The sequence below is a fragment of the Canis lupus genome, chromosome 4, assembly GCF_048164855.1.
Source record: "Canis lupus baileyi chromosome 4, mCanLup2.hap1, whole genome shotgun sequence".
In the NCBI taxonomy this organism is placed as follows: Eukaryota; Metazoa; Chordata; class Mammalia; order Carnivora; family Canidae; genus Canis; species Canis lupus.
The window spans coordinates 16119119-16145492 of NC_132841.1; the positions used below are offsets into that span (position 1 = coordinate 16119119).

Below are 26374 nucleotides of genomic sequence, written 5' to 3' on the forward strand. Positions count from 1 at the left end.
GTATTTATAGAGCTCTATCTTAGCCAAGCACAGGGAATTCAGCAGCAAACCACATAAAAGTCTTTGCCTTCTTAGAGTTTGCATTCTAGTAGGGACAGGCCAAAAAAAAAAAAAAAATGCATGTACTGAGGCCCTGAGGCAGGAGCATATATGCATATACAAGGGACAGTAAAAGGGCCAATGTGACTGGAGCAGAACGAGGCACCAAGGAGGAGCAGATGAGGCCAGAGAGGTAGTAGGTTCCAGATCCAGAGGGTCTTCTAGGCCCTAGTAAGAACTCTGATGGGAGCCATGAGAGGGGTTTGAGCAGAGGAATGACATGATTTGGCTTCTGTTTTAAGGAGAGACTTTGGCTGCCCTATGCAGAATAGACCCAAAAAAGCAGAGTGACCAGTTAGGATGCTGTCGGAAAAGGCAGATGGGAGAAGGTGGTCATCTGGGCTGGGGAAGTATCTGTGGAAGTGGTGAGAAAAGGCTTCCTTTCTGAGCAAATCAGAGACGTGGCAGGCTAGGTGGTGTTGGGACTTGTCATTCACCCTTCCAGTGGGATTTCTCCACCTTGCTTATGGCCCAGGAGTCTGATTCACACAGACTGCATCGCTTCTGGCTTCCCTTGGGTTTGGCCCGTGAGAGGCTTCTGCAGAAGATCAGAAGGCAGGATGAGCATGAGATCAGAGTATTGTCCTCCCAGCATCTTCCCTTCCTCCTCTGCCACCACGGGTTGACTAGACTGTCTGCCTGAGGCTACAGCTCTCCCCTGCTGCTGCCCTCTCCGGATTCCAGGAAACTTTGCCCTGCCCTCCCTCCTTCCTTCACATCTAGGGGTAATGCAAGCTCCTACTGTTGCTAGCTCCAGGGTGCACCAGTATCCTTTTATTGAGCTTCCTGAACCTTGCCCACAACTTTATAAATAGTCCTTTTAGTAAGCTTTCCTCAGATTCTTGTGTTCTTGACTCACAGTGGAAGCTAGGACATGTAATGTAGTAAAAACAGCAGAACACTTTTTTTAAGTCACAGCTTTTTACTCATTTTTTTCCCCAGTAAAATGTTATATCTTTGAGGACAGAAGCTATCAGATTCATGTTTCTATTCTCATAACATAAAGTAAGTAGGGTTTGCTACACTTGTATCAGTGCATGTCAGATGTAATGATGCCACCTGAATCCTTAAGAATTGTCTAAATTATGTTTGATATAAAAGATTTATCAAAAGTAGGTGTAACCATCTTAGTGCTTATAGGTGTAAGCTTCACTTTGGATAATTCAGTTCCCTGGGACCAAAGAGCCTTTTAAGAAAAAGTTGGATACAGCTTTCTTATTACTTCCTGTTCTCCAGGAGATATCTAGACAATGGTTTGCTGACTCTGCCAATTGTTTCTGAACTAAAAAGATACTATACTATTTGTTTCCACTTTCCCAAGAACGTAAATTTTTAACAAAGAATAGTGATACCAGTAACTTTCCCCAGCAACTTAGAAGGTGGTTGTAATTTATTAAGGTTACCAGTTAATTACTAACTTATATTTGTATAACATTTTAAGAGTGATAATATATGGTTATATATATTCACAAGATTATCAGTGTGATTGTTTTTCTACCAATTTTCAGTTTTATTTTTGCATTTTGTTTACTGATATTTTCTGTTGATCTAAAGAATATTTTATCTATAATCTTCATATGTTTAATTATAATTTTGTGACTTTTTTTTCCCCCTTTTTGACCTTGACTTCTTGTTATCTCCTTGGAGCAAAACCTTAAACATTAGGCTGTGTAGCCTTGAGGTATAGTTTTAATAAAAGCTTTGCTGAGTAATCATTTGGTATAAAATCCCAACCTAATCCATTAATAGAAAAAAGAAAGCAATATCTTTTCAAGGTTAACACTCTTTGTGGTTGCTCCCACGAATGGCACACACTCATTACATTCATTTAATTATTACTGCCTGCCTATTATAATTTAATGTTCCTATTTCTGATAAGAACAAACAAAAATCTTAAGAGATTATCAAGGAATTTATTCATTAAAGACAAATTCATATAGCATGGAGTTTTGCTTATATAAAATTGTTGTCAATACTCGAGGAAAATGTCCAGGAATACCCTCGTAATTGAATAATAGTTCGTTGTGTTTTAACTAAAATGTCAAAGCCTTCTTCTGTTTCTTTTTTTTCTCCTTTTTAAATTTTTGACATTACTAAATTTTCTCACAACCTAAATAAATAAATATATAGGGGTTTTTAAAGAAGTAAATATTACATACTATAAAATACTTTTATTCTTTGGGCTTTAAAATTAATTTAATGACTGCATTTGGAAAGTGAATAAGCAGGACACCTGAGTGGCTCAGTGGTTGAGCAACTGCCTTCGGCTCAGGGTGTGATCCCAGGGTCCCAGGATCAAGTCCCTCATCGGGCTCTTTGTGTGGAGCCTGCTTCTCCTGCCTGTGTCTCTGCCTCTCTGTCATGAATAAATAAATAAAATCTTAAAAAAAAAAAAAAAAAAGAAAGAAAGAAAGAAAGAAAGAAAAGAAAAGCACATTACAGAAGCAAAAGTTGCTCTTGACATCTATGGGATGTGTAGTAGCTTTCATTCACTGGAGAACGAGTCATTCAGGGAGTATCACCAGTCACCACATATGTACCACCTCCCCTCCTCTCTTTTCACCAGTAAATTATGACTCCTTGTGGAGCTGTCATCCCTTTGGGAACTCACAGCCATAATAGTGGTGGGAAATAGTGAAATAATGAAAAGTAGCAAGCACTGACTTAAATTATTTTACCTTTCTTGAAAGTTTCCTGAACTTTCTGTGAAACAGACAGTTTAAGCCCCTGCTTTCCTGGGAAAGATGACAGTCGACACTCAGATCCCTGTGTTGAGTACCAGGAGAGGGACAGGGGACTTGACAGGACGGGTGTGTTCATAGAGAAGCTGCCTCGTTGGCTTTAGAGAGACTGTGCCTCCTCCTGCCATTTCTTAGCTCACTGGCCTTATGTTCCTTATTTATTTTGGCCCTTGGGAAAGTAGGAGTTTACTGTATTATTTGTTTTCAAACGCTGCCCAGGGAGCACTTGGGTTTCTTAGAGTCTCCTCCAGAATCCCACTGTGGGTGGAATGGGAAACCCAGTGGGAGCACTTTCCCTTGTGATTGTTTCACAGTTTTTCTCAGTAAGGGATTGTATGGTTTTCAAAAGTGTGATCACCTCTAAGATGCCTCCAAGCTGTGGAAAAGCTCATTATTCTGTTTGCAGCCTTTTCTTCATTTCTTTTTTGGGAGAGGCTTTTAGTCAATCAGGGTAAAAGCTAACCCCCTGAATACAGTGAGAGGTAAAAATGCTGAGTTAGGGTTTGGCTCTGGAAGGGCCCGGGTGAATCAACTCATGGAAGAGTATCACTTTCCTTCAAAAAGGGAGGGGTGGGAGAAAATATACATAGGATGTTAGCCCTGGAAGAAAATCCCCATATTTGGACAAAAGTTTGGAATTGGCAGCAGTGAGCAATTTAAGAGAACTCATGAAAAGTAGAAAACTAAAGACTACATTTGGGCTGTTTTGTTCTTTTTTAATTTGAGATAATCATTGTATATCAATTGCCTTGTATTTCAAATGTAGATAATATGCCCTATTATTTGCTTTGGGCAAATTTTTTAAGTTTTCAGGAGCCTATAAGTTAGAGTGAATTGGTATTATTTCTATTTCATAATACATTTCTTCAAAAATTATTTATGGGTATTTTTAATTGATTTATCCATGTAAAGAGAAAACCATAAAAACCACTTGAATTATAGTTTCTATTATCTATGGAATACCCAAACAAGCTTCTATATTAAAACTAAATAGTTAGGTCAATTTTCTGGCTATTTATAGAGACCTGAATTTTTTGTCATCTCATTGAAATGAGAACAAGGGAAGTAGTGGTTATTCTTGGATCTCACATTTAACAAATCCTCACAAATTTGTTCTCTGCATAGTATAATTGATTAATAGCACCAAATCCAGAGTCAGGCAGCCTGGATTCAAATTCTGGCTGTGACCTTGAGCAAGTCATTTTACCTCTCTGTGTTGCTGTTTCCTTATCAATAGTAGAAATAATTATGTTTCCTGCCTCGTAGTATTGTTGTGGAGAATATATGATTTAATATATGTGATGCACTGAGTACAGTCCCTAGCCCATACATAGTTGGTATGGTTTCATGTATTAGCTATTATTATAATATTGAGGAGAAGATTAGTGATGTTTATCCTTAATGCAAATCCAACCTTCTTGAGTGATAAGAGAGTCTGTGTACTCAGGTGAAACAGAAAGATATAGTTGGGAAAGTGAGTCCAAGACAAATTAATCAGGCAGCATTCTATGAAAAGGATTGATACAAAGGGTCACTGGAGTCTCAGGAATTGGTTAGAGATGCTGTATTTCCAGGCACAAGGTAAAAATGTCCTGTACTACTGTCTCAGTCCATTCAGACTTCTGTAACAAAAGTACCATAGACCAGGTGGCTTATAAACAACAGAAATTTATTTCTCACTGTTTTGGAGGCTGGAAGTCCAAGATCAAAGCAGCTCTGGTGTCTGGTATGACCCACCTCTTGGTTCGTAGACGGCCATTTTCTCACCATGTTCCATGTGGTGGAAGGGATGAGAGATCTCTCTTTGAGAAGAATACTAACTCCATTAATGAGTTATAAGCTCCACCTTCATCACCTCATCACCTCCCAAAGGCCTCACCTCCTAATACACATTTGGGGTTAGGATTTCAACATACAAATTTGAGAGGGAGGGAGGAGGACATAAACATTCACTCTACTGCAATGGCCACTGTGGTGTCGGTAGGAGGACACGGAGCTTCAGGGGAAAAGAATACACTGGGTCACCTGAGTGGCTCAGTGTTTGAGCGTCTGCCTTTGGCTCAGGTCATGATCCTGGAGTCCTGGGATCGAGTCCCCCATTGGGTTCCCTGGAGGAGCCTGCTTCTCCCTCTGTTTATGTCTCTGCCTCTGTGTGTGTGTCTTTTGTGAATAAATAGATAAAATCTTTAAAAAAAAAATACACTAACCAACTTTCAAACTGGGTGACCAGACTTATGGATATAACAAACCCAGGATCTTTCTTTGGTTCCTGAACAGTTTCTATATATTGAGAATTAAGGAATGAAATATTTAAAAGACTAATAAAGATTAAATATGGTCATATCATATTTTGCTGTTATTATATAATAAATAGCTAATTGTCATCATAAAGAAGCATGTAGATAAGAATAAGATTTTTTTTTTTAAGAATAAGATCTTTTTAAAGAACTTTCCTCCAGTTAAGAAAAATCTAGGGATCCCTGGGTGGCGCAGCGGTTTAGCATCTGCCCTTGGCCCAGGGTGCGATCCTGGAGACCCGGGATCGAATCCCACGTCGGGCTCCCGGTGCATGGAGTCTGCTTCTCCCTCTGCTTGTGTCTCTGCCTCTCTCTCTCTCTCTCTCTCTGACTATCATAAATAAAAAAATAAAATAAAATAAAAAAATAAAAGAAAAATCTATCCTCTTGTTCTGATTCTTTGATTCAGATTCCTAGACTATATTGTGTCAGGACTAAAGATTTGTTATTCTTTGATTCTTGTCTTGTATCCCAAGACTATTGATGTAGTGATGTGAGGAACTGAGACATAAACCTGTTGAGAATTAAACCATCACCTTCTGCATTTGATCCAACACACTGTATGTGTAGTGTTTTATATATGTATATAAAAATATATACATAATCATTCAGAGTTGCAAATAATCTTAGTCTGTTATTTCAGAAATATTTTTATTATTTCCAGGTCCGATGGATGATGTACTGGATTGTTTTTGCTCTCTATACTGTGATCGAAACAATAACAGATCAAACAGTTGCTTGGTAAGTCCTCGCCCTGAGAAAGGGCCAGACTATAGACTCCTTATCAGGTGTCCTGAGTTTTTATCCTGCTCTTGCTGCTAACCAGGTGAATTTGATCAAGTTACATAATTATCCAGTGTTTCATTTTCTTCATCTGGTTTCCCCATAAGAACATTCCTTTCTTCACTGGCCCCCCTCAGACAAAGGCAGCTCTTTCTTCTCCCCATGTGTCACACCCTGCCTACCTCCCACACAGGTCCCAGTATCTTAGAATAGAAAAATTTGGTTGTCATTATCCATTTTCCACTCGATGACTTCAGGCTATTTTTCTTTATCACTTCCTAAATGACTCCCCCTTTGAAGCCCACAGCATCTGGTTCTAGCTCTCCCTCCCCATCCTTAAAACTCAACTACAAACATTCAGACCGGATGACGTCAGCATCCACGTGGACACCCACTCACCACCAGCTCCTTGGTTGCTCTGTTCCAAATAGCTGAGACAAAATTAAAGCATGTTTATATCCTCAAGGATTTAACATTTTACCAAGAAGTAATACCAAATGGAACAACCTGAATCTCCTTGTGCCATATTTCACTAGTGCGTTTCCACCTAAACCTTACCATTACTTGGAGAAGTCCTCCTTTTAAAATCTTTAAACTTCATACCTTGCCGGTATCCTAAACTGCCCTCGCTGCAGAAACCTTCAGCCTAAATTACCCCTTCTTTGCTGCTTTGCCTGGGTTCCCAAATGCAGCCCCCCAGAACATCAGCCAGCTGCTCATAGAGGTCTCAGTCTGAACCTCCCCCATTCCCTTTACTTGCTACTTCTGTGCCCTCCTGCATCTGTTTCAAATATTTGCTCTTCTCTCCTTAAACTGTCTTTCTGGCTTTGCTCTTCTCATCATACTCTCACAACACATTAGGTCACATTGGATTGCTAGAAAAAATAGAGGGGCCCTGGGTGGCTCAGTGGTTGAGCATCTGCCTTTGGCTCAGGTCATGATCCCAGAGTCCTGGGATGGAGTCCCACATCAGGCTCCCCACAGGGAGCCTGCTTCTCCCTCTGCCTATGTCTCTGCCTCTCTGTCTCTCACAAATAAATAAATAAAAATCTTAAAAAAAAAAAAGTCATCAGACTTAAATGGTCTTAACAACTTGCTCTTATTTATGTACTTCTGTATGCCTGCACCCATCTTTGTCTTCTGATTTGAAACATAAACTGTCTTTCCTCTGTCCCAAAGCTCATTCATTTACCTGTGAAGTGTTTAGTGTAGAGTTGGGGGAGAGAGTTTCATGTTTGGTTTTACGTGGTAGAACAACATATTTCAAACCATGCTAGGTCTCCTAATGTTTCAAAGTTCTCTTTTTAAAGACCTCATTTTTTCCTGATTGCATATATACCATATATACATTATTAAAAAGCAAATGATGTTGAAAAAATTTATCCTGAACAGTGACAGTCCAGAATCCTCTGTAATCACACCGAGGCAACGACCCTTTGTTGCCTACACAGCAGTCATTCCTCACTGCCTGGTACCTGCTTGCCTCATCAGGAGAGCCCAGATTTGCTCAATTATTATGAATCTTAATTCCTGGCCCACAGGATGCTAGTCCCCTCTGGTATATTAGTTCACTTTTGCTGTGGCAACAAACAACCCCTTTCACCACAGTGGGTTAGAAAAACAAACATTTATTTCTTGCTCAAGTTATTTAAGAGCACAAGGTTGGCTGCAGCTTGGCAGTGTCACGTTTCAGGACCAAGACTGAAGAAGCAGCTGTTCTCATGGCAGAAAGCAAAAATTTAAAGCAAGAGGTTGAAGGTGTTAGGGTGAGAAAGTCAAAGGGCATTTAAAGTTTCTGCTTGCATGTGACATGTCAGACTCACGTGATGTTGGCCAAAGCAAGTCACGTGGCCGAACCCACAGTCATTGTCTAGGGAAGTGCACCTGCAGGGAGAGCACTGCAGAGTCACCGGGAAAGGGAAGGGGGAGATAACACTCATTCCCAGCCTAACACAATGGTAATTCCATTCCCCGTACAAGTGAACGACTGTCTGCCTGGTGTCACAGTTCTGGCCAAATGAGATTGGAAGGGAAGTGTTTGGGGGGTTCTGAGAAAGAGCAGATGTGTCCGTGGGGTAAGTTGGGCCCTTGGAGCACGTAAAGCAGAGTCTTGCTACATGGAGAGATGTCAGATACTGACATGACAGTTGGGCTCTGCAGAAGGGTGTACCTTGCCACCCTGCGTAGATGCTGTTAATGTTCTCTCGGGACTCCTCCCGTCTGTTGGCAGCTTGCCTGTGGTCTCTTTAATGGAAGAATCTTGTACTAGAAGTTGCTGAATCTCTGCGGGGATCAGGTCATTCTTTGGTTAACTAATCTATATTTAATGAAAGTAAGTCAATTCAAACATAGTTTTTTCCTTAATCACTGACTTTTACATGTGAAAACTTAACAGTGATTGAACTTTCTAATAAGCACGTGTGTGTGTGTGTGTGTGTGTGTGTGTGTGTGTGTGTGTGTGTGTGAATTCCTCGTTGTAGTTGATTTTCACCAGCAGTTTTCTCAAACTTTTTCTTGTTAGGTTCCCCCTGTACTATGAGCTAAAGATTGCTTTTGTCGTATGGCTGCTGTCTCCCTATACCAAAGGAGCAAGTTTAATATATAGGAAATTCCTTCATCCACTTCTTTCTTCCAAGGAAAGGGTAAGACATGTAAATTATTTCTACAAATCATTTGTTAGAAATGTACATGATCACATGGTTTGTGCTATAAAACGAGTGAAACTGTCATATCATGAGGTAAATGTCCTGGTTTTTGCCTTCTTGTCACTACAGTCAAATAAAGTTTATATCTGTGAGTTTGTTTTTCCTCAGGAGATCGATGACTATATTGTACAAGCGAAGGAGCGGGGCTATGAGACGGTAGTAAACTTCGGACGGCAAGGTTTAGCTTTCGCAGCCACTGCTGCTGTCACTGCAGCAGTGAAGGTAACTATGTTTTTGTTTTTTTATCCAATGTCACATTAAACCAATGAACTAATCAGCAGGGTGGCTTTTTATTCCAGATCATTATAAAATTTTGGGAGAATTTTGCTTTCTGGTTATTTCTGTAATGCTGGAAAAAGCAAGTGGATAATTTAAAAAACATTTTAATGCATGTTTGTTATAACTACTCAGCATTTTGAAAGCCTTAATTGATCACAAAATGAGAGCTAGTTAATACATAAAGGCACACCTGACAATGTCATTTTGTCATAATCTTCCTACTTTATAACCTTAAATAAGGTTGAGTAAGTCACCTCTAGTAAAGATGACCATTCTTTCTTTCCCTGTCTCTGGTGTTTCTCTCTTTCTCTCTCTCGATGGCAATATCTTGGTAGGATTTCTGGCTTACTCCTGCACCCCTACTTCAACCAGTTTGAGGTAACATTATTCAAAATAAGGCATGAAAAAATTCTGTTCTTAAAACTTGAGATTTTACTTAGCCAATTACTAATGTCATGTGTTGTGTTTTGCAAGTGAAGTTATCAAATGTATGCCTTCTGTGAAAATTCGCATTATGGCTTTTGGATTTTTTTGCATGTAGTATTTAATGTGGTTTATTTTAAATACCATAGCATAATCAATTTGGGTGTGTAGTATATGGAAAGAAAACAGGCTTCAGATCCAGAAAACGCTGAGTGTGATTTTCTAAATAACTGTTGGTGATTTACTTAACCTCTGTGTTCACTGGTTGCTTCATGCATAAAATGGAAGTAATATACCTGTCTGTGAGAGCATATACAAAAGCACAGTGCTTGCCAAAATATAGTAAGAGTCCAATGAATATTAATATCACATGTCTCTCTCAAGTGAAAATTTGTGTTTGTTGCTATTAAGTTAAATTGAGATTAAATAGTATTCCAGCTTTTAAGTTAGGCTTTTTCAGCTTGATTATCTTTTTTGTTTTTTTAAGATTTTTGTGTATTTATTCATGAGAGACACAAAGAGGGAGAGAGGCAGAGACACAGGCAGAGGGAGAATCAGGCTCCATATAGGGAGCCCGATGTGAGACTCGATCCTGGGTCTCTAGGATCACGCCCTGGGCCGAAGGCAGCGCTAAACCGCTGAGCCACCCTGGCTGCCCTCAGCTTGGTCATCTTGAACCAAAATAACAATGCTATGGGAATAAATATTCTAATTAAGTGGCAATTCTCTATAATAGCAATGGTGAAGGGATATCAAATGGGGTTTCCAGAATGAGCCTTAATTTTTCAGAGTGATCTTTGGCTCAAATACAATTAATATGATCAACAAAATTAAAAATCAAAATTATATTAAAATTATATACCCAGAAGTGTTGCATTAAGTGGAAACTTATTAACTATGTAGCCCTGGCCTTATAAGATAACTATATTATTAATGATTATTAACTATCAACACTGTAGTGAAGTATAGTTTGCCGGTTAACTTGGCTTTTAAAGGCTCTTTTATTACTAAAGATATAAGCAAATACTAAAATAGCAGAATTTTCATCATATTGAAGGAGTGTTTTCCATTTTAAAAGAAGTTCACTTGCTTTTTATTTGTTGCTTAATGAAAATACATGCCTGATTTCCACATGGCTAAAAAAGAACATCCAAGAGATCTAATGTTCAACAACTAGGAATTCTACCAGGGGACCGCAGATGCAGTTCTATTTCCCAGAACTGAAGGACACGAATCTCTTGATTGAGGGGACCCACAAAGTACCCAGCACAATGAATGAAAGAACGACTGATTGTAAGCAAGGTCAATGGAATATTCCAGGACACCGAAGAGAAGGAAAAAAAATGTTAAGGATTCCAGAGATAAAAAGTATGTTACATTCAGATGATCAAGAATCAGAGTGGCAATTAAATTTCTAAATAGTAACAATAGAAGCTTGAAGACCAAAGAATTGTACTATCCATTGATGCCATAATGATTTTCACCCTGAGACTCTGTAGCAGTTAAGTTCTCAGTCACATGTGAGCTTAGAATAAATCTTTTTGTTTTTTCCTTAAGGCATGCAAAATCATGAAATTGACTTCCTGTGTATTCTTTGTCAGGGTAGAAATGCTCTGCCAAAATTAGGAGATAATCCATGAAAAAGGAAACCCACAGGATCTAGGAGACAGGGTATCCAACACAGCAGGAAGGTGACAGGACTTCCCAGAATGAATGTGTATAATGCACAAGTGCAGAGTGCAACTGACCAGAATTGGATGTGATGGGTGCAAGTGCCAGGCCAGGTGTCATAGGGGATAGTAGGGGGGATAGGAGTTTCTAAGAGATTTAATCCTATGCAGGGATGATACTCAAACAGGTCAGCACATGCTATGACCAGTCAAGACACATTGTATGTCATGAAAAATATACTTGAGGCAATGTTAAGAACAGCATAAAATGACTAATCAGATGAGTATTAAAAAAAAAAACAGGATAATTGTTAGCTCTGGAAAATAAAAAGGAAAGAAAAGGAAATATAATAACAGAGCATGACTCGACCCAGCCGCAAACAACATTTACATAATTGTGAGAATACAGAACCACAGATTGAACAACTGGTTTTGCTCTATCAGGAAGGTGAAGGAAAGAGAGAAGGAAGTGGAAGAGAAAGAAAATCCCCACCTGCCAGATAGGAAAGCGGAGGGTTGAAAGTGGTGCCTGTAGGAGGATGGGCAGGAGAAGGGAACCAGGGAAAAAACAAGAAAGATTATTGCATTCTTTTGTTATAAAAGGTAGCTTTATTTGACTTCACAGATGAAGTACAGTTGACCCCTGAACAACAAGGGTTTCAACTTGTTAGGTCCAATTATATACCAATTTTTTTCAATAAATACAGTACTGCATAAAGATTTTCTCAGTAACATTTTCTTCTCTCTAAGCTTACTTTATTATAAGAGTACAGCATGTAATACATATAATATACAAAATACATGTTAATTAGCTATTATCAGTGAGATTCCCAGTCACCAGTAGACTATTGGTTAAATTTCAAGGGAGTCACACAGATTTTCTACTGTCTGGTGAGTTGGTGCCCCTAAACAGTTGTATAGGTCTTATATCCCTCCCAAGAAGATGCTTCCTGAATTTTACATATTTAAGAGACCCTTCAACATGATTCTATGCCAAAAAAAAAAAAAAACTAAAAATTAAATTGAAAAATTGCTTAGAAAATATGGACATTTTAGAACATTCTTTTGGGAGACATAGAAGCATACAAATCCCATTTTTCATCCTCACTTTTAACACTTAAATATATTTCTAGTCCCATACTCTGTGAGACACTTTCCATACTGTGACTATTTCATGGGATATTTATTATACTCGGACTAATGTTTACTACTTCCAAACCTTCCACGTGGGGAATCAGAAATCCCCACTGTATTATCTTATCTTCATTCTCTCCTCATTTATATTTATTTTATCCTTTGCTGTGATCAGTGTTTAGTACCCTGCATATTTGTTCAACATCTGTTTGTTTAGTGCCTGCTATTTGGCAGATGCCGGGCATGCAGCCGTGAACAAGACACAGTCCCTACTCTTCAGGCTCCTGTCTAGCTGAGTGTCTGTTCACTAACTGAAAATTGTATCTCTGGTTGCCAAGCGCTTTCCTCCAGCCTTCCATTATTAAAATAACCATTAACTCACAGAAATGCTTTCCTTCAGAAAGGCTATGAAAGCATTTCTTCCTTGTGATTCATTGTTTGTTTTTATCTATATATTTAGCATCATAAAACCACCTCCCCACTTCAAAGGCAGGAAATAGAGGACATAAGAATCATCTGAGTTACCACTGCACATCAGACACATGTCCCATTATGCCCCATAATTTGAATGCAGTTTGGAACTTTGCCTTCTCATTTGTGATGTGGAAGTCCTTTTGTTATCAAGATCACTGTGTGTGAGGTGGCCCTCGCCATTCTCAGCATGAACACAGTGAATGTGGCTTCAGCCATCCTGGATTTTATTCATTAGAAATAGTCATTAAATATGCTGAACATGGTATTCTGTTAACACTATCAAGTTGTACTGTGCCTATTTTCGTGTAAGTGAAATTAGTTTCATCTCTGGAGATGTCAAAGAAAGGCACTATGATGGAAGAAATCACTGAACCAGACACTTCATACTATGGAGTAAATTGAAACTGAAATAGGAAATAGGTCAAGTTTAAGGAGAAACTTCAGGAAAGCCAATAGTAGGGCTTGAGAATTAATTTAAGATTTTTACAACCTATAGTTTGTTAAAAATATCTTTCAGGCTAAAAATGATTGGACTCTTGGTGTGACCTTTAAAGATTGGTAATACCCCGGACTAGGGTTCCCAGGTTGAACCACCTGAGCATGTTAAAGATGAAAATAGGAATCTAATCAGAACATTTATTACACCGTAAAGCAATTTTCTGAAAATGTTACTCAGTTCTATGACCTCATTACCAGGCATCTGTTCACAAGGTCAGTGTACAAGTTTATTTTGGCTGAGCAAAGCATAAACATATGAAGGACCTTCAAGGATTTTGCTGAGGATGTTCAACATCCCATAGCTTTCACATGAGAAATGCAGGTGGCATTTGTACAGATGACCACCACTACTGCCAGATAAAGGACAGAAGAAAAGTATTGTTTGTCCTATTAACTGTCTCTGAATTTTCTCTGGCAGCCTTTTCTTGGTGAACTCCTTAGTAGATACTATTTTTTTAAAAAATCAATTATCACAGAAATTAGAACCTTATAGGTAAAATTGCTAAAATTGAATAGACTTTAAATGACGATGATTAGGTCGAAATCCTGACATCTTGCTGTCTGCTTTAATGGCTTTCTGTTTGTGAAAGGATTTAAGGATATTCAGCTGCTTTGTAGCAACCATTTAAAAAGAGAACATTTGTCCAGACAATGGAAAGAAGGGTCATACTATTTTCCCTACAATCTCAGGAAGCAGAATATTATAATGAATATTTAATTTACTAATAGTTGAGTTATCTGCATTTTCTAGTCTGATACTGCCCTAATTAGTCATGAGATTTTGGGTGGACCATCTGCACTGATCTAAGTATTAATTTTCTTACCTATAAATCAAAGAGATGAAACCTGACTTCTGATACCTCTTATAGCTCTAAAACAGTGGTTGGTCCTCACTGGGAGGGGCTTTTGCCCCCAAAGGAACATTTGGCAACATCTGGAGACTTTTCCGGTCGTAAGAGCTGACAGTGAAGGGTGCTGCTATTTGTGTCCAGGGTTAGAAGTCAGGACTGCTGGGTAATATCGTATGAGCCACAACAAACAATTATCCAGCCCAAAACAGCAATAGTGCTGAGACCAAGAAAGCCTGCTCTAAAAGTATGAGTCAGAAAAAGCTAAAAGGATATATGAATGTGTATATAGATAGTTTTGGTGGTGGGTTACAAGTAATTTTATTTCCTTCTGTTACAAATGCCCTTTGATAAATATGTATTACTTTAATCTTAAAACCACTAAAATATATTATTCACTTAATACAGATGCACTCAATCCATTGTAGGCCTAATTAGATTAATGCTCAAATGTCCTTAGGGGAAAGGGAGATTTCCCTAACAACTTGGAACTAACCTTATCTGCATTTTAATGTAATATGTCAAAGAACAAGAAACAGAGCTTAATGGCTATTCATTATTAAACAGCATGGTAAGAACTTTTCTGTAGAAGATTGTAAGATTCTGTTTTTAAATTCCTTTTTTATGATTTATTTTTATTTAAGAGAGAGAGAGATGCTAGTTGAGGGGGGGCAGGGTGGGAGGACAGAGGGAGAGGGAGAATCTCAAGTAGACTCCCCACTGAGCACAGAGCTGTGTGTGACTTGGCGCTCAGTGCCAGAATCCTGAGATCATGACCTGAGCCAAAATCAACAGTCAGAGGCTTAATGGACTGAGCCACCTAAATGCCCCTGTTTTAAAATTCTTAATTAAAAATATGAAGAGAAAAAAAATAAAAATAAAAAAATAAAAATAAAAAATAAATAAATAAAAATATGAAGAGAATAGGCTTAAAGTTTTGGGTTGTTTCTTTTCTTAAGATTTTATTTAAGAGAGAGCACGCAAGCAGGGGGAGGAGGAAGTAGGCTCCCCGCTGAGCAGGGAGCCCAAGGCGGGGCTCAATACCAGGACCCCAGGATTGGGACCTGAGCTGAAGGCAGACGCTTAACCAACTGAGCCACCCAGGCAACCCAACTGAAAGTTTTATACTAAGGTGCTGATAAGCATAGTAAATTCCCCTTATTTTGTGTTAACAACAAAATATAGTTTTAACATAATGTTTAAGCAGGAAACACAGTATTTAAACAAAGGCAGAATTCTAATTAATTAATTTAAAAGGACAGAATTATTTGGGAGTAACAGAGTTAGAATTAGTCATACATGCAAGGTGCCCCTTCTCAGCTGAAGAATCTTTCCCAAAGCATGAATGTGTTACATTTGAACCCAAGGCCCCACCCTACAAGTGCTCCCATTTTAAATGGATGTTCTGGGTCTCTCCAAAATCAAACCCTGAGAACTTAACTTGAGTTACCTAAAGGGTTTAGAAAACTCCTGCTGGAGAGGATCAGTTTTGTTTTGTTTTCTTAAGATTTTACTTTTTTATTCATGAGAGACAGAGAGAGAGAGAGACCGAGACACAGGCAGAGGGAGAAGCAGGCCCCATCCAGGGAGCCTGACGGGGGACTCAATCTTGGGTCTGCAGGATCACACCCTGGGCTGAAGTTGGCACTAAACCGCTGAGCCACCAGGCCTGCCCTAAGATCAGTTTTAATGTAAAATATTCTGCAAAATTCTTCTTAATTACTTTGATTTTGTGTTCTCATCATATCTCTCTTTCTCTTCGATTTTTAGGATCAATTTGAACATAAGCAGTGTACATACAATTCTGTAGAGAATGGGATCTAAAATCTGGGATATTGACTTGCCTTATAAACAGGAACTTCTTCTTTATTGATTAATGACCAAAAGTGCTATTTCCATATGTCTTTTCCCCCTCTAACTAGAACCTTTCTGCATTTTTTCATATAATTTTGGCTTAATATTATATAAACCAAATAGGAGAAAATCAATAAAGCATTATTAATTTAAACAAAACCTCAATGCTTTCTAGAATTGTTACTGACAAGTGACTATAATGCCCTATTTGTGCCCTCAAAATAGAGAAACAGTGTTTCTTTTCGTGATGGGAGTAAGGAATTGGATACAGGGAAAATGAGCAGAAAATAGATCAGAAATTCTTATAGTGAACACATTACAATTAAAACTTCATTGTAAAAATAGAAAAATGTTCATTTGGATAGTTGTAGCCAGGCATTGGAGGAAACAAAAGGAAATCAGGATCCTATCCAGTTTATAATAAACAGTATTCAAATCTAAAAAAACAAAAACTTCACTATACCATCTATCTATGACTTATCTAATTTTGTAATATTGAAGAAATTGTTGAAAAAAGGAATAAAATCACCCATCCCATCTGCCTCAACATCATATTGTTTTCATTTTTGCATATATCCCCTATCTGCTTAAACCATACTCATACCTGCAACCATGTTATGGATATGATTTAGAATTCTGAGGTTGGAAGGGAAAGGTTTTCACTTAACATTTTATTTTAAACATAATTTCTTTGTTAATGGACTTTTTATGCTGAAGTTATAAAAATTGGAAGGAATAGGTCTGCCTTTAAGTGATTATTTTATAATTACATTTCTTTAAAGTGGTCACATTGGCCACTTTAAAGTGGTTACAGACTTATAATTTATGTAATGTTTTTGAAGTTCGCAATACTGAATTAATTCTCTCTTCCCACATTAGTTCTGTTCTGGGCCCATAAGAAAATATACAGTGGAAAACCCAATTATTTGAGGCAGTAATGGCTGTTGAAGTCTTGGGAGTCCTCAGAGTGTCCACAGCCTCCTTTTGCTTCTGCCTGCTTCTGCCTCCTTTAAGCCTTGAGGATATTGATGATACTTGGGGCTATAAGGTTGGTTACCCAAGAGCTCCATTAAAATCCAGACACCTGTATTAAAGTCAACCTGAGGGATGCCTGGGTGGCTCAGCGGTTGAGCATCTGCCTTCGGCTCTGGGCATGATCCCAGGATTCAGGATCGAGTCCCGCATTGGGCTCCCTGTGAGGAGCCTGCTTCACCCTCTGCCTATGTCTTTGCCTCTCTCTCTCTCTATGTCTCTCATGAATAAATAAATCTTAAAAATATATAATAAAATAAAAAAATAAAGTCAACCTGAAGCAAACCCCTAGTGGATGGTATCATCTACCTGTGTGAGCCCATGACCATACCTGCAGTTCACTGCCAAACCTCTGCTTATATAGTTACAGTAAAACACACTGCTGTCTATGGAGAACTCTCTAGCAGTCAAGAGCAATGAAAAAGAAGAGGCATAAAGAGAATATTTTGCCTACTTATTACATGCTCGCTATCCGTATCATACCAATACACTAGGAGAATAGAAGAAGCCTAAAATTAGTCAATCTCCTTTAGTTTCTGAAAATCCTCCCCTGGAGACAAGATATACACAGCACAACAATAGAACTAACAATAATGTATGAGTTTATTTGTGAGGTATGCTCTAAGTAATTCGTGAATTATGCTCATTAAAGATACCAAAGTTTGTAGATGATATAATGCTAGATTGATTGAGTGGCAGTTTGACTAATTTGCATTTTGAGATGTTCTTTCTTGAGTGGGAGGGTTTGGCAGTTACAGCCCACCTCAGAAATTGCACCTGAGTCAGGTATCGGGTATACACATGTGTGTATGCCAGTTATCATCTGTTTGGCAGTAGGTAAAAAGTCAAGAAATACCAAGTTGGGATAAAGAGAATTCTGAGAAAACAAAGAGTCTGTTTCAGATGTGCACTGGTCACTTCCTTCTAGTGCATGTCTGATGTCTTCTGTCCCCAATATCTTTAAAATGATACCTGATAAAGAGGAAGAAAGTATAATGGATTAAACCATGGCAAGAATGTTTAAAGATGTGTGGAACCCAATTATTTTTTATTGTGAATATAGACCCTTTAATTTAACAATTTCTTTTCACAATTTAAAAAATGTGGTAGAGACCCTAAGTGGGGCATAGAAATGGCATTTGGTTTTGACATAATCTAATATCACTGACCCAGAGTGGCAGAATCAGGATCTTTTTTCAGTGTAAAATACAATAGTATCCAAATGTTTACAGTGCCTCAGGCTTTGAAATCTAGAAATTTAGAGATGCACCATTAGGGATGAGTTTCTACAGTAAAATTCTAACAGGAGGCAATCATAAATTCATATATGTGTGAAGAAATAATAAGAGTAAAAAACCTTTAAAAGAATATTTTTGAAATAGCTATAAATAAGAAATGAATCATCTGTATGCTATGGAAATTTTCAAAGTGGTTAAATTTAGAAATTATTTTTTCCTTTTATATTTGGGGGGAAATGTAGTTAGATCTGTAAAGTTCAGAAATGTCTCTTTCAGAGCTGGTCAGTGATGAAAATTCTTGAACTTTCTGCAGTGATGGAAATGTTCTGTATCTGTGCCATCTAGTACAGTAGCCACTAGCCACATGTGGCCCTTGAGCATTTGAAATATGCAATTGAGGGAATAAATTTTTAATTTTAGGTAATTTTTGTTCATTTAAATTTAAATACCCACATGTGCCCAATGTCTATCATATTGTTAAGGCTTTAAAATGACTTAAAGTCAGGGGCTCCTGGGTTGCTCAGCCAGTTAGGTGTCTGCCTACCTTCAGCTCAGGTCATGATGTCTGGGTCCTGGGATCAGCTAGCATTGGGCTCCCTGCTTAGCAGGGAGCCTGCTTCACCTTCTTCCTCTTCCCTTTCCTCTGATCATTCTGTCTCTTTCTCTCAAATAAATAAATAAAATCTTAAAAATAAATAAATAAAATGACTTTTAAAGTCAGACTTCATAGTAGTAGATATGCCTTGCCAGATAGTGAAATAATTAACCCTAATTAACCCAATATCATTTTGTGTCCAAAATTCTTTATATATATATATATATATATATATATATATATTTTTTTTTTTTTTTTTTTTTTTTTTTTTTTTTTACCTCGTACTAAGTAGAGTCATACCATGTCTGACTTAGCTTATCTTTAAAACAGTATACCTTTAGGGTGCCTGAATGGTTCAGTCAGTTAAGCTATGGGCTCTTGGTTTTAGCTCAGGTGATGATCTCCAGGTTGTGAGATTAAGCCCCACATCTGGCTCTGAGCTCAGCAGGGAGTCTACTTGAGATTCCTCCCCCATCCCTCTACTCCTCCCCCCCCCCCATGCATGCATGTTTTCTCTCTCTCTCTCTCTCTCTCTCAAAATAAAATCTAAAAAAATATGTATCTTTTAACTTTAAATAGTTTTTCTGGGGGCATCTGGGTGGCTCAGTTGGTTAAGCGTCTGCCTTTGGTCATGATCTCAGGGTTCTTGGATCCAGCCCCACATGTGCTTTCTGCTCAGCAGAGAGGCTTCTTCTCCCTCTCCCTCTGCCTGCCACTCCTCCTGCTTGTGCTCTCTCTCTCTAATAGGTAAAATATTTAAAAAAAAAAAAAAATGTTCTCCTAAATCATAAGCTCCAAAGTGCCAGTTTTAGGAGAGAGCAAAGTAACGGATGCTGTCTACTCAGAGGGGGTAAGCTCATCATACTTTTTTTTTTTCTTTTTTTCTTTTTTTTTTACATTTAAAACAAATTACAAAGCTGAAATGTTTGGGAGTGCAATGTACTGATGTCTACAGCTTTCTTTGAAATGCATTTTTAAAATGGGTTGATGGGTGTATAAATGGTAGATATGTGGTAAAGAAAATATAGCAAACTATAAACAATCTAGGGCTGTTCACTCCGCAGTTCTTTCAACTTTTCTGAAAGTTTCATAATAAAATCAGTAACCCTTATGATAAAATGTTGGGAGAAATATAAATGTAAGCATATGAAATATTTTAAAGTGTGTTTTTTTTCTTGGATCTATCACCTCTCTGTTAAATAGAGCCAAGGAGCAATAACTGAACGTTTACGAAGTTTTAGTATGCATGATCTAACAGCTATCCAAGGCGATGAGCCTGTGGGCCAAAGACCATACCAAGCTCTACAAGAAACAAAAAAGAAAAGTAAATCAGTCTCCGGTGAATCAGCAGGTGTGCTTGTTTGTTTTAATATATTTTTCTTTCACAATTAGAACTTGTGGGTCCAGGCGGATATTAAATAATACATGGTAACTTTCTGAATTTGAGTAGACAAAATTTACTTTTAAGCTTATGTTTGTGAATTTACACTTAACTGTAGTTCTTGTTCTCTAAATTTTCTCTTAATAAAGTTGGTGCTTGCCTTTGTTGACTCTAGAGATAATCTAACTAAGACAGTAACAGTAGCCTCTTGTGCTGCCATGAATTTTTAGAAGCCTTAGGTGTGGTTACTACCAGCCTCCTAGCCACCAGCGCCAGTTCTCACCTGTGATCAGTACTCTTTATATTCAAACTGTGTAGTGACATCTAAGAATTTTTATAGTTAAACACTCTTTACTATAAATGCCGTACAAATAAGGATATTGACTCACAAGATAAAAAGTTCTAAGGAGGTGACAAGGGATGACTCAGTTTGTAAATAGGATTACTACAATGGGAAATATGTTGAAATGAAATATTCTAATTCAAGAACTAACTTGTCAGTATTTCTAATATAAATTAGGAACTGGCATAGTTGATATGTACTAAAACTTTAATAAATTATGCTGATTTTAGAAATATACACATAAATAAAAAGACACAGGGATCCCTGGGTGGCGCAGCGGTTTGGCGCCTGCCTTTGGCCCAGGGCGCGATCCTGGAGACCCGGGATCGAATCTCACATCGGGCTCCCGGTGCATGGAGCCTGCTTCTCCCTCTGCCTGTGTCTCTGCCTCTCTCTCTCTCACTGTGTGCTTATCATAAATAAATAAAAATTAAAAAAAAAAAAAACACAGCTCCTTAGTCATTTTATCACAGGTAAGAAAGTTTTAGTTCAAAGTTCAGCTGAAAATTACGATCTTCACGACATTTCTTATTAGTATATTTTGAAGTCCATAAGGTACAAGGCTATTTGTTTGCTTTTTTTTTAAGTAGTTTTCTTTTGAGGGAGGTTAAAAATCATCCTTTATATTGAAAGCAATTTGGGAAATAAAATAACAGTCCTTCCTGTAGAGAAAAAACCGTGAACTTTCTTCTGAGTTCTCTCTAGAATGAATAACTTTACAAAGTGGATGGCTGTTACCTAAGAGATCATAAGAATTGGCCATGGATTAAGGTAGTAATATCTGTAAGAATGAGAACCATTGAACTTTGAACTATTATTCTGGAGACCCGGGATCAAGGCCCACATTGGGCTCCCTGAATGGAGCCTGCTTCTCCCTCTGCCTATGTCTCTGCCTCTCTCTCTGCATGTCTCTCATGAATAAATAAATAAAAATCTTTTTTAAAAAAGAGAAAGAATTTTAGGGCATGAAATTAAAATAATTTAAGATTAGAGAGATACGAAATAAGTAGTAGTATAAGAAAGGGACTTGTTCAGTTATGAAATTAAAATTTTAATATGCATTACTTTGCCCAAGTTCCAAATTTCCTACAGAATGGTATATATTCTGAGCTCTTTTTCCCTAAGGAAGAAATTTAACAAAAATATTATCTCTTGAAAATATTTTTTAAAAGTAGTGAGAGCCCAGGACAGGAATAGATGAAGAGAAGATAATAATAGTCTATATAAACACAAGTCCAGACATACATGGAAATTTATCAAATGAAGATGGTGGCCTTTCAGGTGGGTGGGAGAAAGGCAGATAAATAAGCAGTGTCAGAATAATTGCTAGACTTAGAATATGGGGTAGGGAATGAAGTTATACCTCTACCTTAAGCCTTTCATCAACATACTTAAAAGATTAAGACCTAAACTATAATATAGTGGGACATTCCTGAGTATATATTTATATCCTTAGGATATGCCAGACTTCTTAAGCATGACATCAAAATCAGAAGACATAAGGGAAAAACTTGAGAGATGTTTCTATATAAAAAAAATGTATAACATATAAGGGAAAAATATTCCACACCATTAAAAACAAACTAGAAGAAATATTCTCATCCGATATAGGCAAAGGGTTTGGTATAAAAAAAAAAATGTATAACATATAAGGGAAAAATATTCCACACCATAAAAACAAACTAGAAAAAATATTCTCATCCGATATAGGCAAAGGGTTTGGATTTTAACCACACAAAGGATTCTTACAAGCCAATTATTGTTAATTCTACCAAAGAATACAGCTGATCAATTAATACATGAAAAAGATACTCAGCCTCACAGTCAAAGAAACAGTAAATTGAAATGATAGTAATAGTAATTTTTGCTCACCAGATTGGCAAAAAGATTTTTTTCATTAGCAGTATTCTGGTGGTAACTTTTCCAGTTACCTGTTTCTGTGTAACAGAGTACAAACAGTGGCCTTAAAAAAGTCACAGTTCAAAAAAAAAAAAAAAAAAAGTCACAGTTCATTTATTTTGCCCATGAATCTGGGAGTGACCGGGCTCAGGAAAGTAGTTCTTGCTCAGGGCCTTAATGCAGCCACAGGGAAACAGAACCTAGGGATGGAGTCATATTGTCAAAGGCTTCTTCACTCATATGTCTGATGTGTTCACTGTAAAGAGTCACACAGCTTGGGATCCCTGGGTGGCGCAGCGGTTTGGCGCCTGCCTTTGGCCCAGGGCGCGATCCTGGAGACCCGGGATCGAATCCCACATCGGGCTCCCGGTGCATGGAGCCTGCTTCTCCCTCGGCCTGTGTCTCTGCCTCTCTCTCTCTCTCTCTGTGACTATCATAAATAAATAAAAATTGAAAAAAAATATTAAAAAAAAAAAAAAAAAAGAGTCACACAGCTGACGGTTCAAACAGTTGGGGCTTCTCTGGCCTTACCTGGTGGCTAAAAGCTCTTCGAGCCAGTGTTCCAAGAAAAGTGGCAGAAATCGTGCAACATCCCTTCTGTCTTAAGGCAATTTGTTGAGACACATATCTACAAACATCCTTAAGATTTAAGGGAAGAGGAGGGGCACCTAGCTAGCTTAATTGGTGGAGCATGCAGCTTTTGGTCTCAGGATCATGAGTTCAGGCCCCATATGGGGTTAGAGATTACCTTTTAAAAAATGTAAGAAGGGGATCCCAGGTTTGGTGCCTGCCTTTGGCCCAGGGCATGATCCTGGAGTCCCGGGATCGAGTCCCATGTCGGGCTCCCGTCATGGAGCCTGCTTCTCACTCCTCCGGTGTCTCTGCCTCTCTCTCTCTCTTTCTCTCTCTCTCTCTCATAAATAAATAAATAAATCTTTAAAAAGAAAATAAAATAATGTAAAAAAATGTATTTAAGGGAAAAGGAGAAAAGTGTCAGAATTTGTGACTATGTTTTTAAATCACCACAGCAAGCTTGTTGGGAGACAAACATTCTCATATTCTATTTATGAGATTTCAGTGGAATAATTCTTTTTGATGACAATCTGGCAGTAATTATCAAAATTTATGCCTTTTAATTCAGTAAGAAACTTCCAGGTCTATGTCATAAAGAAATAATCAGACAAATATTCAAAGATATATGTACAAAAAAGTTCATCTCGTTGTTGATAGTTACAAAATACTGGAACAAACCAAATGCCTAAGAGAAATGGTTAACCAGGAGCATGGTGTATTAGCCATGAAAATTTATACTATCTACTTTCAAAATTCCTCAAGAAAAAATAGTAAGTTTTTCAGTGAGGTAATTGCATCCACATTGCAAAATCTGTTTATTGGTTCATGTGATCAATACATTTACCTTAGATGCTCTGCTTGTTCACAAGCAACTCAAATATCTGGAAATTTGAATCTTATTTGAAAACTCATCATGGCCTGCTCTGAGTGGTTTGAGGTTAAGTAGTCAAGAGAAGTCCTGCTTTGATGAAGTTACGTATTTTTTAAAGATTTTATTTATTTGAGAGAGCCTGCACACAAGTGGGGGGAGGGGCAGAAGGAGAGGGAGAAACAGACTCACCTCTGAGCAGAGAACCCCACACAGGCTGCATCCCAGGACCCTGAGATCATGACCTGAGCCAAAGATAGACACTTAACTAACTGAGCCACCCAGGCACCCCTTGATGAAGTTATTAAATCTGCTTGTTGTCACTGTGGCAAAAAGAGCTCCCTCCAAATGCTTCATTGTTAGAAAATGGATGCCTTGAACATGATGTTCACCTCCTTTGAAAGAACACCACATTGTGATAAGTGGGAATATTTTTTCTGCAAAGACGTTGCTGCTCCCTTATGAGTTAAAAGTGGCCCAATATTCGTGCTCGCTTCGGCAGCACATATACTAAAAAAGTGGCCCAATATTCAGTTTCAATAGTAGTACATAAAGAAATAAAGCACACATTTTTTGTTGTTGTAGGTGCTTTTTATGTATTTATTTAATCCTTAAGATGACTCCATGGGTTAAGTATTTCATCCTTATTTTTTATTTTTATTTTTTTAAAGGTTTTATATATTTATTCATGAGAGAGAGAGAGGCAGAGACACATGCAGAGGGAGAAGCAAGCTCCATGCAGGGAGCCTGATGTGGGACTCGATCCCGGGACTCCAGGATCACGCCCTGGACCAAAGGCGGTGCTAAACCACTGAGCCACCCGGGCTGCCCTTCATCCTTGTTTTTTAGATAATAAAACAGACATAAGGAGATTAAAATACCTGTCAGGGGCTACATAGTCAATGACAGGAAGGAGGTATCCAAGGTTCTCTTTTTCATTTATAAAAAGTCTACACTTAGACGGTTGAGCTGGAACTACAAATTCAAATAATTTGAGAAGGTACCAGCCTTAGAGATGGCGTTGGTCAAAGATGGCAAATAGGTGTCCTGCGTACTCCCTGCTCCCTGCCCACAGCAGCAGACATCGCTTCAGGACTCTGGCACCTTCCCACACTGCTCACAGGTCCTCAACATGGTGCCCCAGACAGTCCAACTGGGTCAGAGTTGGGATTCACATTGAAATCTATTGGTCAAAAAAAATAAAAAAGGAAAGAAAGAAAGAAAGAAAGAAAGAAAGAAAGAAAGAAAGAAAGAAAGAAAGAAATCTATTGGTCATCTCTCATCCATCCCACCACCTTACCATATAAGAAAACACAGGCCTGGAGAGAGGCAAGACTAGCTCTGGGTCTCACCACTAAGAGGTGGTGAAGTACTCACATCACATCCCCCACCATAGGTCCAGGGCTCTTTCCAGGGCAGAATTTCTGTGATTCCACACTTGTATTAATATGCAGAAACTGCTTAAAGCAGTGGGTTGCTAAATACTGGATTAATATTGGCTATTATTATCATATGGTGGGAAAATTTAAAATATACCAACTCTAAGATGTAGGAGCTGTGTGAACACCAGGTCAGTTTGCAAAAGCATCTGCCAGTTTCTAAAATGTCCACAGAGGTCTGGGCTGTAGCTGGCCAAACAGTTACAGCATTAGGCCCCAAAGCCCCAGGGTCATACAGACTCCTCAGCCTTAGGTCCCCAGTCACTGCTCCTCAGGAATATACATGCAAGGGCTCTGTCCAGTGTACATCAGCGACGTAAAGCAAGCAGCCTTAGCCTCACTTTCGTATGGCATCAGTAGCCCCCAGAAGCTTCACTTTGCCCGGGCTCAGCAGACCCATAAGCCACTCTGCCTACTTGCTGAGTGCCTACTGTGGGATGGAACCCAGATATGGGCTTCTCTGATAGTCTCAGGTCTCCCTCCTCCTCCAAACTTCTAAATCCTCAGACAACTTCGATTAACACTTCCACCGCTCACAGCAGAATGTTCATACATATTCAATTCCAGGTTTTAAGTGGAATAGAAAATGCATATTTTAGTGAAGATATTTGACTTGACTCCTCTCTTTTTTGATGCACAGTTTGGTTTAGTAAATTGCTAAGTTAAACTTTTCAATTTCATCTTCTAATAGATCCCAAATTTGGCTACTGTCTCTGTCTTTGCTCCTTGGACTTCATCATTTCTGACCTGCCATACTGCAGTAACCTCCTTGCTTCCAGTCTTCATCCACTTCTGATTCATTCCCCGAAGTGTAAAAAGAATCTTTGAAAGACTCCAAGTGTAATCATGTCACCCTTCTGCCTAAAATGCTTCAGTGGCCCCACATCGCTCTCTGATGAATTCCAAACTCAGTAGCATGAGGTATATTAACTCCTCTGACTTGTTCTCCCACTCCATCATGTGCTAGTTATACAGAATCATGAGCCTTTTTAGATGGTAGCCATCTCCTCCTACGAGAAGTCCTCTCTCACAACCTATTTTCCCCCACCCCCAGGCTGAGTTAATTATCTCACAGTGGGCTCCCATAGTACCTCATCATCTTTGATTTATAGCATCTAGTACAGTATTGTAATGCCTGCTAAAGTCTGTTTCCCCCTGGTGGACCCAGAGTTTCTTTGGGTGAAAAATGAAAGTTGTGTCT

General features: G+C 38.4%; 1 protein-coding gene across 1 annotated transcript in view; it reads left to right on the forward strand.

Moving 5' to 3' along the window:
* REEP3 (receptor accessory protein 3) overlaps window positions 1–26374 on the forward strand; it is a 98544-nt gene that overhangs the window by 65690 nt on the left and 6480 nt on the right. Inside the window, exons 3-6 of the mRNA XM_072823254.1 lie at window positions 5802–5878; window positions 8442–8562; window positions 8734–8847; window positions 19874–20021. Of these exons, the coding sequence (XP_072679355.1) occupies window positions 5802–5878; window positions 8442–8562; window positions 8734–8847; window positions 19874–20021 (460 nt within the window). The remainder of the gene's footprint in view (window positions 1–5801; window positions 5879–8441; window positions 8563–8733; window positions 8848–19873; window positions 20022–26374) is intronic.